The 16,159-nt window shown below is 39.8% G+C and overlaps 1 protein-coding gene across 1 annotated transcript; it reads right to left on the reverse strand.

Annotated features, from left to right (window-relative positions):
- Positions 1-619: 619 nt before the first annotated feature.
- Positions 620-13,696, reverse strand: MANEAL (mannosidase endo-alpha like). Its single transcript, XM_053454561.1, has 5 exons — positions 13,398-13,696; positions 3,866-4,419; positions 3,238-3,347; positions 2,258-2,334; positions 620-1,705 (listed from the first exon to the last, which is right to left on the reverse strand). Exons 2-5 carry the CDS (start codon positions 4,338-4,340, stop codon positions 1,069-1,071), a joined length of 1,299 nt encoding a protein of 432 aa, XP_053310536.1. The 5' UTR covers positions 4,341-4,419; positions 13,398-13,696; the 3' UTR covers positions 620-1,068.
- Between the last annotated feature and the right edge of the window lie 2,463 nt (positions 13,697-16,159).

Genomic DNA, 16,159 nt, shown 5'->3' on the forward strand with positions numbered 1-16,159 from the left:
TGTAGGTTGGATACCCCTGAATTAGTAGAATGGCATGTCCCAAGTAACTACTGAGTGCATGATTTATATTTACTGCAAACATACATATGGAAATTTGGTTACAGAGTTTGATCTTGTTCCTGTCACAGAAGGATTTGCAAGCATGGGATTACCATGTTGTTCCATGAGCGACTGCTCCACAGAATGTGCTTTACAGGCCTATAAGATCTCAGTTACCTAAAATCCAACCATGCCAAGTATTTGGGGTCCTCAAAACATGCCCTTGGTTTGGCTGTGGTAAAAACTCAGGACTGCAAATCCACACACTGCAGATTAGCACGCTACTCAAGCATGACGTTCATTTACTCCATTATTTATTTTTGTTTACATTTTTGGACCTGATTTTGTACATTTTATCAATGTTAAAACAGAAAACACAGAATAAAATTTACTAAACTACAGTGTATGGGCATTTAATAACTTTGCTAATCCTTTTCATCATTTTGACCTTTCAGCCACGCTGATACCACTTTTTCTGTTGCATATCACTCATGCATTTGCTTTTAATAGGAAACTGTGTCCTATTTACGATTTACTTATAAAGCAGTTACTTTCGAGCATCGGATTCAAATAATCATCTGGATGAATCCAGTATAGTTATTTCTCAGTTTGTTTCTACCTAATTTGGTTTGTGTGAATAATACAAGAATACATTTTTTTTTAAACTTTTAATCAAAATTACAAAACTGAAATTAACATAATTAAAACAAAACATAATGTCTGCCTGATTTTTTGGGGTGAAGCTTGATGAGTATGTCTGCATCATCACAATCTGTGTAGGATCTACCCCCTTGACTACCTAATAGAAATGTCAGATGATTTCTCTTGCGTCCAGAAGTCATTCCATGTAGACTGTGAATTCCTTGAGAAAGGTCATCTCCATATTTACTACTCCCAGGCAGGAAAATATAAATTGTTAAAATAAAAAGTTTCGCTGTTTTGCACAAGCAGTGGTACGCATTTTCTATCAGTGTCATCAATGTTTTCCTTTTTAAAGAACTGTGGTCTGTGCGCAGATGCTTTGTAGGTTCACATAAGCCACTGCTCTTTCTCCTTGTTGAAATGTTCAGCCCACTTCCTGGTAAGAACCAGGTAGAGGTCGGACTGGTTTGGCAAGTAGTCCAAGTAGAGACGAGTGGCAGTTTTCTTTGGCGTAGCCTTCTCGATTTGAGTTCCTTCGTGCCACTCGTTGAATGAAGTGATGGATACTATTTCTGGGCGCACAGTGAGGGCAGCTTGAAGTGCTGTTTCATAATATTTACCATTTACTCTGTTTCTGGTGTTGTGGTTGTTCCATGGCCGAATACTGGTGTCTATGTAACCAGGTCCCACGCTTGGTATGAACATGAGATTGTTGGTGTCACAGAAGCTCTTTATTGACTTCCAGTTCTGATGAGAGGAGCCATAGGAGAAGCCATTGGAGGCAAAGTAGGTATAAATCCCATCATATCCAGCTTTAAGAATATCATGCTTGTGCTCCTCCTCCACCAACAGACCAATGAAGACCCCGTCGTAAGGAGTGTTGCGGATTGAGTGAGAGCCGGTTAGCGTCAAGAGGTTTGCCCAAGACTCTTTTGGAGTCAGGTAGGAGTCATAAATGTAGAAAAGAGGCAGGCTTTTGCTGGTACTGGTTTTGTATCTGTAAAAGGCAGCATGCGATCCAAAGCTAGAAGACACAGACAGAACTGTAATTAGCCTATGTACCAATACCCTGCTATGCTCATTCAAATTTAACAAACTCATACTTTACTGCAGACCCTGTAATGATTTTTCAAGGACAAGAATTGGAAACTGCCATATTGAGTGAAAGCTAAATAAATCATGTGGTAACCGTTATAGTGTTTTTCTAAAATAAAATGCATATACAGCCCATTAATAAAATATTTACCAGTTGACACAGAAACCCACAGAAAACTGTAGAAGAATGGCAACCAGTGATGTCTACTGATGTTAAATACCCGCTTTTTTCACAAACAAGAGCTTAAAAAAGTTACTTTAAGAAACAATGTCAATGCCAGATGCTACATATACATTTGGTGACGGTACACTATATTTTCCAGCTGGGTGGAAATTCTGTTTTCTTCTATTAGTATATACAATTTAGATTAAAAATAAAGATGGAACCACACACTGGGGCCTTTCAAACAAAGTCAATAGATAATAGCGGTACTTTCAAAAGTAAGATGCCACACACAAATATTAAACCCACAAGACTTACTTGTCAATTATGTACTTAATATTTTCATGCAGTGTATGATCATCACGTCCCTTGTATGGCTGTATATGAAACGCCACCTATCACATAAATAAGAAATAAAATGAGAATACCGAACATAAATTCTTTAAATTACCAAATTATTTTTTTTTAATACTCGGGCATATGGTATAATATGGTCAGTGTGAGGGCCGGTGAAATAGTCTACTGCAGTTATAAATAGTCCTCTAGCAATGGGATGTGAACCGTAACCTCAAAACTGACTTCAAGACAATTAGGTTTAATCTCTAAAGGAAGAGTTACAAATCTGAGTTGTGTTTCCGCTCCTTAACATCACTATCCATTACAAAGGCCCAAGCCCTTGGGGCTTCCGTTGCAGGAAGTGCTTGGATGGCCATGTATAATGTGTAGTTCAGTTAGCAAGATTTCTTTAGGCTCCTCAGCAATTGAATTGTGCTAAACAGAAAACAGGCTAGCCATCACCTTAGGAGATCCCGAGGGTGAGATCTATCATGTTCTTCAACAATGTAGATGGTCTTAAATGGAAATAAGTGGCGCGCCATTACCCACTTTTTGTTTTTACTATCTGTTTATGTTTTATTTTTAATCGTTTTATTTATTTTGTAAAATCTACAAATTAATTTTAAAATATCAATAACAAGAGAAGCCACCTGAGAACATGTTACAGGATGCAACCTGTGTCCGAATAAAACATGATCTGCTTCTGTTTTGCAAAAGCAACCAATGGTGAGATCTGAGTCAAAGCACATAGACAAGAGTAGAAAATAAAACACCGAAATACTATGTAACTATGAAAACCTTTGTCTCCTATTTCAAGATCTCCTTTTCTTAAAAATTTCTTAATGGCCAAATAACAAATCTTAATCCTAGCCTTGATGTTTTGTCTAGCAGTGGGTTGATGGTTACGGTTTGCAAAAACACAATATATGAGTTGACACCATGTAATGGACTGTTGATGTAACCTTGATGTTGTATCGATGTGCTGCATCTAGAATAAGGGGCACCAAATCTTCCACAGCTTCGCCGTTTTCATCTGCAGTACCAGGGGGATACCAAGACAGCACAAGCACTCCTTCAAAGTAAACCATAGATGTAAATAATGTAAAAAATACCATATGGCTAAAAATGAAAACTGTATGCTTTTGGTTTTTTACTACTATGTCCAAAGGATGTGTTGTTACAGCATCTTATAATCTAAATCAAGGCTGGGCAACATGAGATCATCAAGTTATTTTTGAACTATAATATACATTATACTCAACCAAAGGAAGAAAAAATTGCATGTGGCTTAACTCCAGCTGAATGAGCCAATAATAATTTGGGCCAAAGCACACGCAGCAAGCTCCCTTTGAAGGATACCAGGTAATAATACATGAAAAACTTAGGTGGAGAGCAATTTGGTGGCCCGATGCCAAACATTTTTGTTGATTCGTCAGAAAAAAATACTTTACAGTACAAACAAGTAAGAGGCAAAATGCACTGCAAGGAATTGTGATTTGAGCACAGTAACGTATATCATGTCTACGTAGAAACATAGCAAAACAATTATTTACTCCTACACACAAGGAATTCAGACCCATTAATACATACCTACAGCAGCTGCTCTGAGTTGCTTCATATGTTCTTCTAAAACCTCAGGGTCTTTAGAACTGTAGGGTCCCAACTCTGGGTAGAAACTAGAGCCAATGTCTTCAGGAGGGCTGTGTCTGCCTTTTGGGTAACTTGCAGATATTTTAGGATCCCAATGAGGCACCATCACATGATCCCAATGGATGTAATTCCCATCAAACTTGGGGTTTCCATACCACATATAGTAGAAAATATGGAGGTCATAATACACCTTTGTCTGGTCCGGTGCGGCCATGGTACCCTGAGGTCGAGAGATGACCTCATTAGATACAGAGCGTCTCTCTGACTGATCAGCAAAAGGCATGAGATCTAGTCCAGGTGCCAGGTCAGAAAACCCATCAGAAGGCTTCAAAGTCCTCAAGCCCATCATGGTGCCAAAAATGAAAAGTGTGAAAAGGAATAGAGCAATACATGCTTTCCTACGAAGTCTGGCCATATCAAATAATTCTCCTGTCAGTGAACTCCAGGATACCTATAGATATGGCTAGTTACATTAGGTTCCAAGTGTGGTTCTCCTAGAAAAAGACAGAAAGCAGATGACATAAATGGTGAACATGGTGCTCTAATCAAACAAGTCAATGCTGCAATGTATGGATTAAGTGCAAATGGCTCATTCTTCAGTTTTGCTTAGGCTGTCTGCCAACCTACCAAGTATTTATAAGGAAATCATGACTTTTGTATGGAGGGGGTTTTACTAATACGTCATGTTTCCAATATATGGTTTCCATTCAGAGATCATATTAAGAAAAAAATACAAGTGCTTGTTCAATGTTAGGCTCCAAAATCTTGCAATGGCAGCATGCCTTTATCTGGGGACTTGTTCATTCCAATGTCAAGGTGAGTGAGAACATACTCAGTAGCAGAGACTAAAAGATAGCTCAAATTCTACACAGGTTCCATAATGGGAATGTGTATTGTTAAATACACTGCTCGTCTACCCTGCAGTATTCAACAAATTTTGATGAGGGATTCATTTATGATAGGGTCCAAACAAACCTAAGAGGAAACTAGGAGCAAGACAAAATAGGTATGGTACTTTTAGAAGCCAAGAAGGTATAAGTGCATGCATGTAAAACAAGTTAGGTGCAATTTTAGTATCCATGTCAACCAACCTGACCAACCTGAATCTCACCAAAATCAAATTACCAGCACGCGTCCCCTGAGATTAGCCAACTGGAACATCGTGTAAAGCTAGTTATGTATGACCCTGCTATCTTGGCTTTTGAATTAACAAATATCCCATTTTGATAATCCTTAAAAATTCAGTGTTTTATGTTTATATAATGGAGCACCATTTCTAAAAATTTCAAGTATGCTCTAGATCTTTACTTAGAAGAACAATGGCATGACCTCTTTGGGAAAATGTGACCAATCACGGTAAGAACTATATTGAATGTTTATCATATTGGAAACTTTGAATCATTCTCTAACTTTGTTAAAATGCTAAATAATTATTTAAATAATATCAATAACTGTAAACAATTACAATATGTATCTTTTTAATGAGTCTTCTTTCCATAAGTGTAAGCACTCCTTTTTCTATTTATTTTAAACAGTCATACCTGGTAAGCAAGTGTTCCTGGAAACTAATATTTGGTAGGGTGATATTCATTGGGCTCCTAGCTATTGAGCAAGTTCGAAGGAAACCCAGGGCTCCAGGTTATAATATAACAACTCAGCAACTTGATTCACTTACAAAACATGGACTTAAGGAGTATGGCAAAAAGGATCTGTCTCGACAGACATCTCCCTATTCCTTTACCAGAACGCAAGTTCACAAAAGTCACAAGGTATGTTGAACGTCTGGGAACACAAAGAATGATATTATAATTTGCTGCTGTCAAATCCCATAATCTGGAAAAGAATAGTCAAGTTTATTAGGGTCAAAGGCCGTTAATGATGGGACATCATTTCACAAGAATACTCTTTACTTAGAAGGAACATCTGCTGTGTGGTTTATATTTCAGTTGAAAGGCTACAGTTCCTTTAATGATATTAAAGTCTACTGATACTTTAAATAACAGGAGAAGCGCTGAATCAACACAAAGAACTACACAATGCACAAGGGCCATTAGAACCTTGAATATTATGCCAAAAGCGCCCATCTACTTTCTTCAGTGAGGTATGATGCATTATTGATGCCTATCATTGCCATCAGTGATAACGGTCTTGGATGTGTTGCACAGACAGCCGTCCAATTTTTCATCTGGTAAGCCAAATCTCACCTAGACTCACAAGTGTTACATGAAGATCAAGAGAATTACATGACACCAAACAGCACAAAAACATTTGGGAGTCATATTCAGTTTGTATGGGAGCAAACTAGCAGTGCCAGATTTCATACCATGTGACAATTACGTGTTCCCAGAAAAAAGAATTAAAACATAACTGAGACAGAAACTTTCTTTATTAGTAAATTAATGAAATATTTTTCAAATATAATTTAGCTTTTAGTTCAGGGAACTATTGCCAGCACAAATAATAACTAAGGTAAGTAAGAAGGCTCAATCAGGGGACTGTCTCATGAAAACAGGGACACTTGGTCATCCTATTCATTCAGGGCCCTAAAACTCTAGATTGTAACAGCGCTATGGAATTTGCTGGCGCTATATAAATAAATGTAATATAAATGTGTCACACCTACATCACATATTCGGATAACAGTGACACATCATACCGTATGTAAGAAACTCCCTAGATCCAATACCGTATTTGCTCGATTATAAGACGAGGTTTTTTCCAGAGCAAATGCTCTGAAAAATACCCCTCGTCTTATAATCGGGGTCGTCTTCTAATCAGACCCCAAAAAAATGCTGGCGCCATGCTGCTTACCGGTCGTGAGCAGCGTCTCTTCTGTTAGAAGCAGGGCAGGAAGCTTGCAGCGTCCTCACAGAGCTCTATCTCCCCCTCCCTCCTCTGAGGGCGGGGCCAGAGAAGTTGCTACAGCCGGTCCCCTGCAGAAGTCTGCGAGTGGGAGATCTGCAGTTCAGGTGAGGGGGTGGGGGAGGGTTTTTGAGTATGTGTGAAGTGTGTGTGATTAAGGGAATGAATGAGTATTTAAATGTTTGTGAATGAGTGTGAGTGTGTGTGTGATAGCATGGATGTGTAAGGGGGGTGGGGGTTGTAGCATGGCATATGGAGGCTGTAATCCCACTGCTATCATCCCCAGGTTCCAGCATGTACTGGCTGCCTTGGCTGATAGGAGTGTGATTGCTGTTAGCAGTTTGATATATATATATATATCAAACTGCTAACAGCAATCACACTCCTATCAAGCCAAGGCAGCCAGTACATGCTGGGTTAAAAGGCATATCATGGGGCTGAGTGGCATATAGGGGGTTAAAATGCATTTCTGGACCTCCAGAAATGCATTTTAACCCCCTATATGCCACTCAGCCCCATGATATGCCTATATACCTCCAGAAATGCTTTATACCCCCCTATATGCCACTCAGCCCCATGATATGCCTTTTAACCCCCTATATGCCAGAGTGGCATACAGGGGTATAAGGCATATCATGGGGCAGAGTGGCAAATAGGGGGGTATAAAGCATTTCTGGGGGCAGAGTGGCATAACTGGGGGGGGCAGGTTGGCAAATAAAAGGAAATTTAAAAAATATATTTTTCTCAATCATAGCTTTTATTAAACATGAAAATAATTTACATTAATTAATATTTACTGGTAAAACTTTTTCCCTATAGGGTAGTCTTATATTCAGGCTTTTTGTTTTTTTCCTAAATTAATATTTTGATTTTGGGGGGGTCGTCTTATAATCGGGGTCGTCTTATAATCGAGCAAATACGGTAATATGTTGGGGGGGGTTGACAGTTTAAACTAGTTTTTAAATAATATAATCTGTTCAACAAAGTTGCATATCACTCATGTATATGAGTGATATATGTAATGCCTTTGCCCAATCTACTAGTCAAGCACCCTTTCTCCTTATCATACTGACTCATGGTAAGCAATGGAATGCCTCAGTCTAAAACACACAGCCTGACTAATGAAAGGTTATAGTGGAGAGGGTTTCATTGGATAAGCAGGACTCCTTTAACACTGCCATAAAAAATAAGTTGAGGAAAGTAACCCAAAATATTACTGACCACAATGGCAGCATCCAAGTCTGCAGATAACATATTTTTATTGAAATATTAAATAAAACCTCATTTTCTTCAACGGTAATCTTCATCACTGTATACAGTACTGTAATTAATAAGCAAAGAAAATATTACTTGTTTCCATAGGACTTTCTTCTTAAGCAGAGGACTATAATGCCGCTGCTGGTGAAAAGCAGGCATACATCTCCACCAGTCCGACACTTCCTGTGCGGCACTTCTGTTCAAAATGATTCTAAACATTAGGCCATCACTCCAAGCATTTTACATTCCCTTAAAGTATTACGCCTGTTAACCACGTCCTGGGGTCATTTCCAAATACCTGTCACATTTTCTGCAGAGTAATAATTTTACACATTTACCAGTTAAATATGTTGCTGGTGATTTTCTTTTTTTTCCAAAGTATATTTAATCTTTAAGCCTACTGAACAAAGACTAAAACTGTCCCCATGGCAACTCTGAATTCCTAGTTTTATCAAAAATATTCCCCATGCATCAACTCATAAGACTGCTTTATGTTTTGAAGGTTCTACCGGACATACCATTCTCAGGCGGGATCAAAGGACGGTTGGCCTGTCAATCAAAGACAGCTGATACATTCCTATTAGATTTTAATCACTTTAGGGAATTAGCTCAGTCTGCGTTACCTTTTATTTGATGTTCACAACCCCAAAAGCTACTGTGATAATCCCCGTCATCTCTCTGTGTTACAGAGTCACTTAAAACCAAAGAGAACGCATGGAGGACATGAAACAACCTCCTGATCCACTATGACCATTAGAAGACTTCACATATTAATTTATTCAGATTACTTTTTTTTGAGATTGCAAAGCAATAATCTTCCGACCTTGTAACAAATTATTGATCAAGTGGAAGATATACAATACCTCAATGAATGTCCTAAATTTAAGTTCTGAGGGCTAAGCTTTTTTGGTGACCCTTTGAATCCAAACTAGGCCCTGACGATTGTGTTGGAATTTGCATGTATTAGATGATGCTGCAAGTGTACATCTCTATTTATCTGGTCTCCTTTTTTCGCATCACTAGTAAGACTATAATTGATTACTTCCAATTAAACCGTGTGAATGATGACGTCCCCCATTATAGGAGCATGGATTGATAATCTTCTGACACCCTACACTAAGGATAACCATGAAGGAAGACCATTGGGACCCACCCAGCACTCTGAAAAACTGCAAATGGACTTCGGTTATTGTAACAGCTAATTAGAATTCTGTGCTGTGCTTTGGGACTCTAGTCAATGCTTATTACAGCAAAATCTTTCTAGAACGCAAGATCTATAAATTAAGAACATGTCTATATAGATGGCTAACACCCTTATTAGGAGAGCTAGCTATGCACGGCTGAGTTAATCACATTTCCTGGATTGCTGTTCCAGGCTGTTAATTAGAGAATTTGTATGCAGTCTGTATGTTGTATGGCCTCTTTATAATGGATCTGCTAATTAGAGTTTCCATATGGGTGAGATATCATATAATGCTTTCCTAGAGATGATAACACAATCCTTAATAACGCAAAGAGGAAAGGTGCCCTATGTCATTAAGATGCAGATAAGCCGAAGGGAAAAGGTACCCTAATGCCATTAAAAATGCGAATATGAACAGGGAAAAAGATACCCTATGCTATTAAAAATGCAGAAACGAGTAGGGAAAAGGGTACCCTATGCCATTAAAAATGAATATAAGCATGAATACATTCATGCTTCACAATGTAGCTCTGACACATGACTGCTCTCACTTACTCTTCATTGTTTTAGCTATAAAGAAAAAACCTGAAGGCATACAATAACACTGCATATACATAAGGATAATGAATCCCTGGTTGCGGCAACTATACCGATTCAGTAGTTAGTGTGTATCATAGTAAGCTGCAAATATACCTAACCACCTAAGAGTAGGTTAAGAGTCACTGCACCCTATGGATATTTGCTAAAATTGCCTTTCCCATTTTCTTTTCACAACTGCAGTATCACTAATGGTTAACCCAACTTCGGAGAAGGGAAACCTTTGATCCTTCACAGACACGTGAGTATCTATTATACAATATTGGTGATGGTTAAGGGCACCAAGACGGAGCATGATAGGGCCATGCACGATGACCAAGGTGCACTGTGGAGTTAAATGTATCAGTGCAACAAATATGATTCCTAAATATCGTGGCAACTTAATATGGATGTAATTACAGAGATGTTCATAAGTGCAATTCAGAAAATGCTTGCATAACTGACCACAGAATTGTGGGGTTAATTCATAAAGATTTGTTGGTTCTCATAGCAGCCTGCACATACCATCAGCTATAGTTCTCAACGAATTATGTGGCTGATGAGCAGCTCATTACCTTTGGGAATGTGCACATTGATGTTATATTGAGTCATAATTCAAGGGGAACGTATGCAGCTTTTGAGTAGCATAGGTCCTAAAGTTGGAAAAATTGGCTTCAGGGAGATTTGTAAGTGGTCTGCTGTTCCAAAAAATGAGGAGGAACCCCAATGAAACAAACAAAAAACAAGCAGAGGGCTCTGAAGTTTCCTTTGAGTTTCCATTTCATTGCTCTCTCACTCACACTCTCTCTCCCCTACCTTCTCCGAGGGGTGTAACTATAAACCATAGGGCCCTGGTGTGAAAATTGCCCCTGGGCCCTCAACGTCACCAGGCAACATGTACCACAGTGTCACCTTTGCCCCAAGCAGTTTAAGTGCCTTTGCTCCCAAGCAGTTTATCAGGGCCATCCCAACCCCAAACAGCCTGTTTGAGCTATCTTTGCCCCAAACAGCTTGTCTGTGCCTTCTTTGCCCCCACCTTCCAACATACACTCTGGCACACATATCTAAACACACAAAAAAACACCTACGCATCCATTCTCAATACACACACAATTGCACATTCTCGGGCCCCCTAGAGGCACGGGCTCCAGCAACGCCCCCCCCCGTAGTTTATGCCACTGTCTTCTCGGTTGATCGATTCCATGTCCCTGTCTCCTTTTCTTCAGCTTGATCTTGTCTCTCCTGTCTTCTGATCCTGTTTTCCCCATGATCAACCAGGGCTCCCGAAGCCCTCCAAGATGCCAAAATAATGCAGAAACTGATTCATGGAGAAAGAGAGGTGCAGAAATACTTCTCTTTCTCCCTAAATTCCTCAATTAGGCAAAGGGCATGAGTGGAGGCTCCATCTTTTTGGGAAAGTACTAAATGATGCTTGGTTAATGGAGCTGATACCGAGGAGAAGCAGACAATTAAAGTGGAAGTGGCTTGTGATTACTTGTTTCAGGGATCATGTGGACCTCTGAAGTAGCAAGATTCTGCTGGGCCTAGCACCTCAGAGATGCTTCCAATGCAGTTTGCACAGGGCTTTAGGGGGCTTGTACAATGGTCAGTCCAGAAATTGAACTAGTTTATTCTTTGCATTACTTCCAGCATCTTCACATATTCATTTTAATTAGGGACTCAGTGAGGTATTAGCAGAAGCTATATCTGTCAGTGTGCACCTTCCTACACAGAGATCAACAAAATCAGCAGAGCTTGAGTTTAGGCAGCTTGATTATTTTTAAATATAAATACATTGTGTGTGTTGTTCTGCCTTGCAACAGTGAAGTGTATATTCATAGATTACTATGGTAACTCAGAGCCTGTGTGCCATGTCATTCGTAATCCTACAAAAAATATATCATATTTTTATTGAAAAAGAAAAGAATCTTCCCCTTACCGCCTAACATTCTTTAGTTAAGTCATTTTTACAAAACCATTACTTTTTATAACATAAATATGCTTTTTTTTCACCACACATTTTAACTTTCGAAATGATCACTTAAACTATTTCTGTGACCTACATATTAATGCAGTTAGCAATTGATTTCCAGCTTATGGCCCAACCTGGCTAGGCCTCAGAAACTAAAAACATCCCAACTGCAGTTGACCCAAACAGTCTACCCAGAAGCAATGATCCTACACTGAACTCCGGTGCCCATCTCTTAATGAAAGAAATTACATACTACCCATTATGCTGGAATATCTCCTCATGTGGGTTGAGTTTGCTCCGAGGAGCGAGGGCATACTTCTACCCACAATGGGACAGTATTCAATAAAATGTCTGGCTTTAGTTATGTTTGAACAGTGCAGATTTCTTTCAAAAGACGCAGTGATGCCAATGTCACATTACCACAGAATGTTAATCTACAGATCTAGATGAATTCAATGTTGGTCAACAGTGTAATCCTCCTAATGCCTGCTAGAAGATGTGTGTTGGGCTGCTCTTGCAAGGTTAACATTAGTGTACAATGGCAAATAAACCTATAGAGGGGGTGGGGACTAAACTTAGTTATGTTAAATCCCTGGATCCAGGTAGCCACATCTCCTACATTTAAGTTCTGTCTCCTAACTTTTTGCGCCTATATCTAAATAATTGTATATTTATTTCTAGGCCCAGACTGACCACCTGGCACAATGACCATAAGCCGTTGGGCTGCTAGCCAGCATCACCACATACTCACCTGATCTACTGGTCCTGCTCTGCCACAAGACCAGTGGCTGGATATGTCTGGCCGCACGACCAGTGGCTGGTGATGCCCGGCCACACACTATGCGTGCAGGAAAAAGTTCTTAGGCATCAACAGACGTCTGCCACCTTAAAGTTCGAGGGCCGTCTGGCCATCACTAGTCTGGACCTGTTGATTTCTATGGGTATACCTCCTTCTGGTTCCTAAACAATATCAGACTGTCTCAGATTTCTCTATCTAATCCCCAACATATCCACAAACCTGTCCAGTCCTGGTAAAATACATTTACTTTGTTAATAAAATACATGGAAAGCTTTCACAAGTCCAGGAATTAACACAAGTCTCCTGGGACTAATAACACCCTTTTAAAAGCTTTCATGCCAGGTGGCCACTGGGTTTGATGGGGTCTTGCAAAAAGAACATATGGTCAGTATGTTACTGACTGATGCTCTTATCTCTTGAAACCATGACGTCAGAGGATAAACAATATTTATAAAAATTGATGTGTAAATTTAAATTCAAGAAAACTAATCCTACAAAATATTGGGAGCAGACCATTCTCACATGTGGGAATTATGAAATAATGCTATATATGAAGATCTTTTTTACTAAGTCATGTTTAAGATAAACTATATTATAATTCCATAAAATGACACTATATTGACAATACAATAGTTACAGTTGTAATATTGTACAATTACATTAATATATATATATATACATATATAATAAACATAAATATAGTATAATATATATATATATATATATTGCATATGGATGAATGGATGAATAGACAGAGATAGATAGATAGATAGATAGATAGATAGATAGATAGATAGATAGATGCACCATACATTATACTTACACAGTAGTTTTTCACGAGTTTTTGTAAGCCTCTTGTGTAGATGGTTATAATTAAGATCAGGTTTCCGATCTAGCGGTCTATAGATCCTTCTATAATATATTACGCTAATACTGCCAGTAAAGGACGCTGATATTTAGGTGATGATCAGGAAGATGAGGGTTCAATGATCTCACCCAGAGGTCTGCTGGATACAGGCAGTGTCCATTATGTCCAGCTCAGCCTTTTCATGGGCAGCACTACACAAGTAGATGGTGACGATATGTGCAGGCTTTATCTCCCCTATGTATCCCCCATGCAGGATCTACCCCCAGCAGAGGAAACCAGACCACAGATCTGGTCATCCAGTCACCTCTTCCCATACAAGGACCACCAAGCCCTGCAGGAGTTCAGATGGATGCTGCTGCTTCTCTACCACAGAAGGTGAGGCCAGCAGGAACTCACAGCATCCTTATCCATGCACAGGAGAGGGGATCGGGACCCAGAGGAGCAGCTCGTTAACGTGACTTGAAGATTCTCAGCTAATTACCCCCAGCTGCCCCCAACACCACTCATCTACCCGCATCTGCTGATCCCACTAAGGAACACAATGCCTTTAGAAAAGAACTGTATGGTGACGACCAGTTTAAGGGTAGGGAAAGGGGGGACGTCAACAGGTGCACAGCTAAATACCCTGTCACGCTGTATCAAATAAAAGCCTAAAATGTAACAGATCGCTAAAAACTCTGATGTACTAAAGGAAAGACCATGTGATAACGCCAATTGGAGATGGGGGCGGTAATAAAACGCTAAATGATTGCTACACATACCCCTGCAAGGAGCATAGTGGAATAGCCCAAGCTTAAGCAGTCTGCATTGTGAACAGAAGGCAGCTTTGCGACTGGTCACAATGAGAGCAGGCAGCTGGGGTGTTTGAAATGTTTGACAATTTTCAGATTTCACCAGTTAATGTGTTTTGTCTTGTTTACTCTAGTGATATATTTTAACAATCATGGGTTTGTGACCAACCAGAGTTGTGGTAAGAGTGAATATTACTTATGGTTTACAATACATTTGTACTGTTACAAACATCAAAGCCGTAGCTAGCTTCTACACACAACTGTCCATAAACACACATATACGTTGCCTTTACACACGCCTGTCCATTAATAAGCATATACGCATACACTGCCCTTACACACAACTGCCCATAAACACACAGATGCACGTACACTGCCCTTACACACCACTGCCTTTACACACACATATACACACACACACACACACACCAGCTTACAAACATACAAATACCTGCACTGTCCACACACACCAGCTTACAAACACTCACATATATACATATACACTGCGCTTATACACACCTGTGCATAAACACACATACACGCTGCCTTTACACACACACCTACCCATTAACACGCATATAGGCATACACTGCCCTTACACACGACTGCCCATAAACACACATATACACACACACACCACCTTACAAACATACATAAATAAGTTAAATAAGTTTAAATAAATAACATTTACTGAACAGATATTATACAGTGTCACTCCTATCACTATATCCTGAGCCAGATATTGATGGTGGTACAGGGTAACTCCTATATACTGCGCTAGACAATGACAGTAGTGCAGCATAAACCCCATCACTATATACTAAAACAGACATTGACATGTGTGATGGAGACCCGTACTCTGACTGGTTAGCTCTGCTGTAGAGATCTTCCTTGTCACTAAAAGCGTAATTGCTCAAGATATTAACCCTTCATATTCCTCCAAGCGCTAGCCGAAATTTAGTGTAGGGGTAAAACAGAACTCTCTTTATTGAGGACAGCACAGATATATATACAGCAAACATGATAGGATTAAAGGTATAATCCCATCAACCACCAGCAATGCCCACTTGACAAAGAGTCACTACTTCAGGGTGATCCAGAAAGAAGGGTGTCAATCCTGGGGTATCATTGGAGAGCTCAAGGTCCAAAGATGTTATGATCCAAAAAGCAACGTGATCCGACCCTGAACGAAAGTGTCGGAAACATCCCTGGGAATAGTCCAGGCAGCAGCCGGGCCAGAGTTCCATATCCGCATCTGGGTGAACTCAGGTCCTAGAGATTGGTAAAAAAAAAACAGGGCTCCCGAACGAGCTGTCTCTGTAACCACCGCTGAGTGCTTCCCACCATAAGCTTAATGTAACCTCAAAAGAGTGACGTGGTGGGGCAAAGGGCGTCCATAGCTGCCGCACAGTTCCTTGAGTGCGTGGCTAGGTTCCAGTCACAAGCCAAGCAGGGGAAAGGTGGGATCCAACAACATTAGGGGTATACAGGGTCTGTGAGCCTTTTAAACCATGGGAAAACCACAGGGATTGGGTGTAACAAAGGAAAACAGGTATGAGGTCTGCCTGTGCCACCTCTACCCCCATACCTGCCTGCCTATTTAATTTCTGCCGCTAAACACTTCAATCACTCACTTATTCATTCACCAATTAAGGGCTACTAAAATAGTAAATGGTTTGAAGGATAAATTCTGAAAAAACTTTAGGATCTCAATATGAATACCTCCTATTTAACAATGTACAGGAGGGACGTTTATTTCAAAGAAGAAGAAAAGAGAACAAGAGGTTATAATCTAAACCAAGAGGATTAGTGTTGTATATGTAACGTAAGGAAGTTTCACTTTACCAAGATAAGAGAGGGGTAGGTAAATGGAAGACAAGAGGAAGAGAGAGGGGAGTGGAGAGAAGAGAAGGAGAGGTCTAAGGG

Source organism: Spea bombifrons, chromosome 2, assembly GCF_027358695.1.
Source record: "Spea bombifrons isolate aSpeBom1 chromosome 2, aSpeBom1.2.pri, whole genome shotgun sequence".
Classification (NCBI taxonomy): domain Eukaryota; kingdom Metazoa; phylum Chordata; class Amphibia; order Anura; family Pelobatidae; genus Spea; species Spea bombifrons.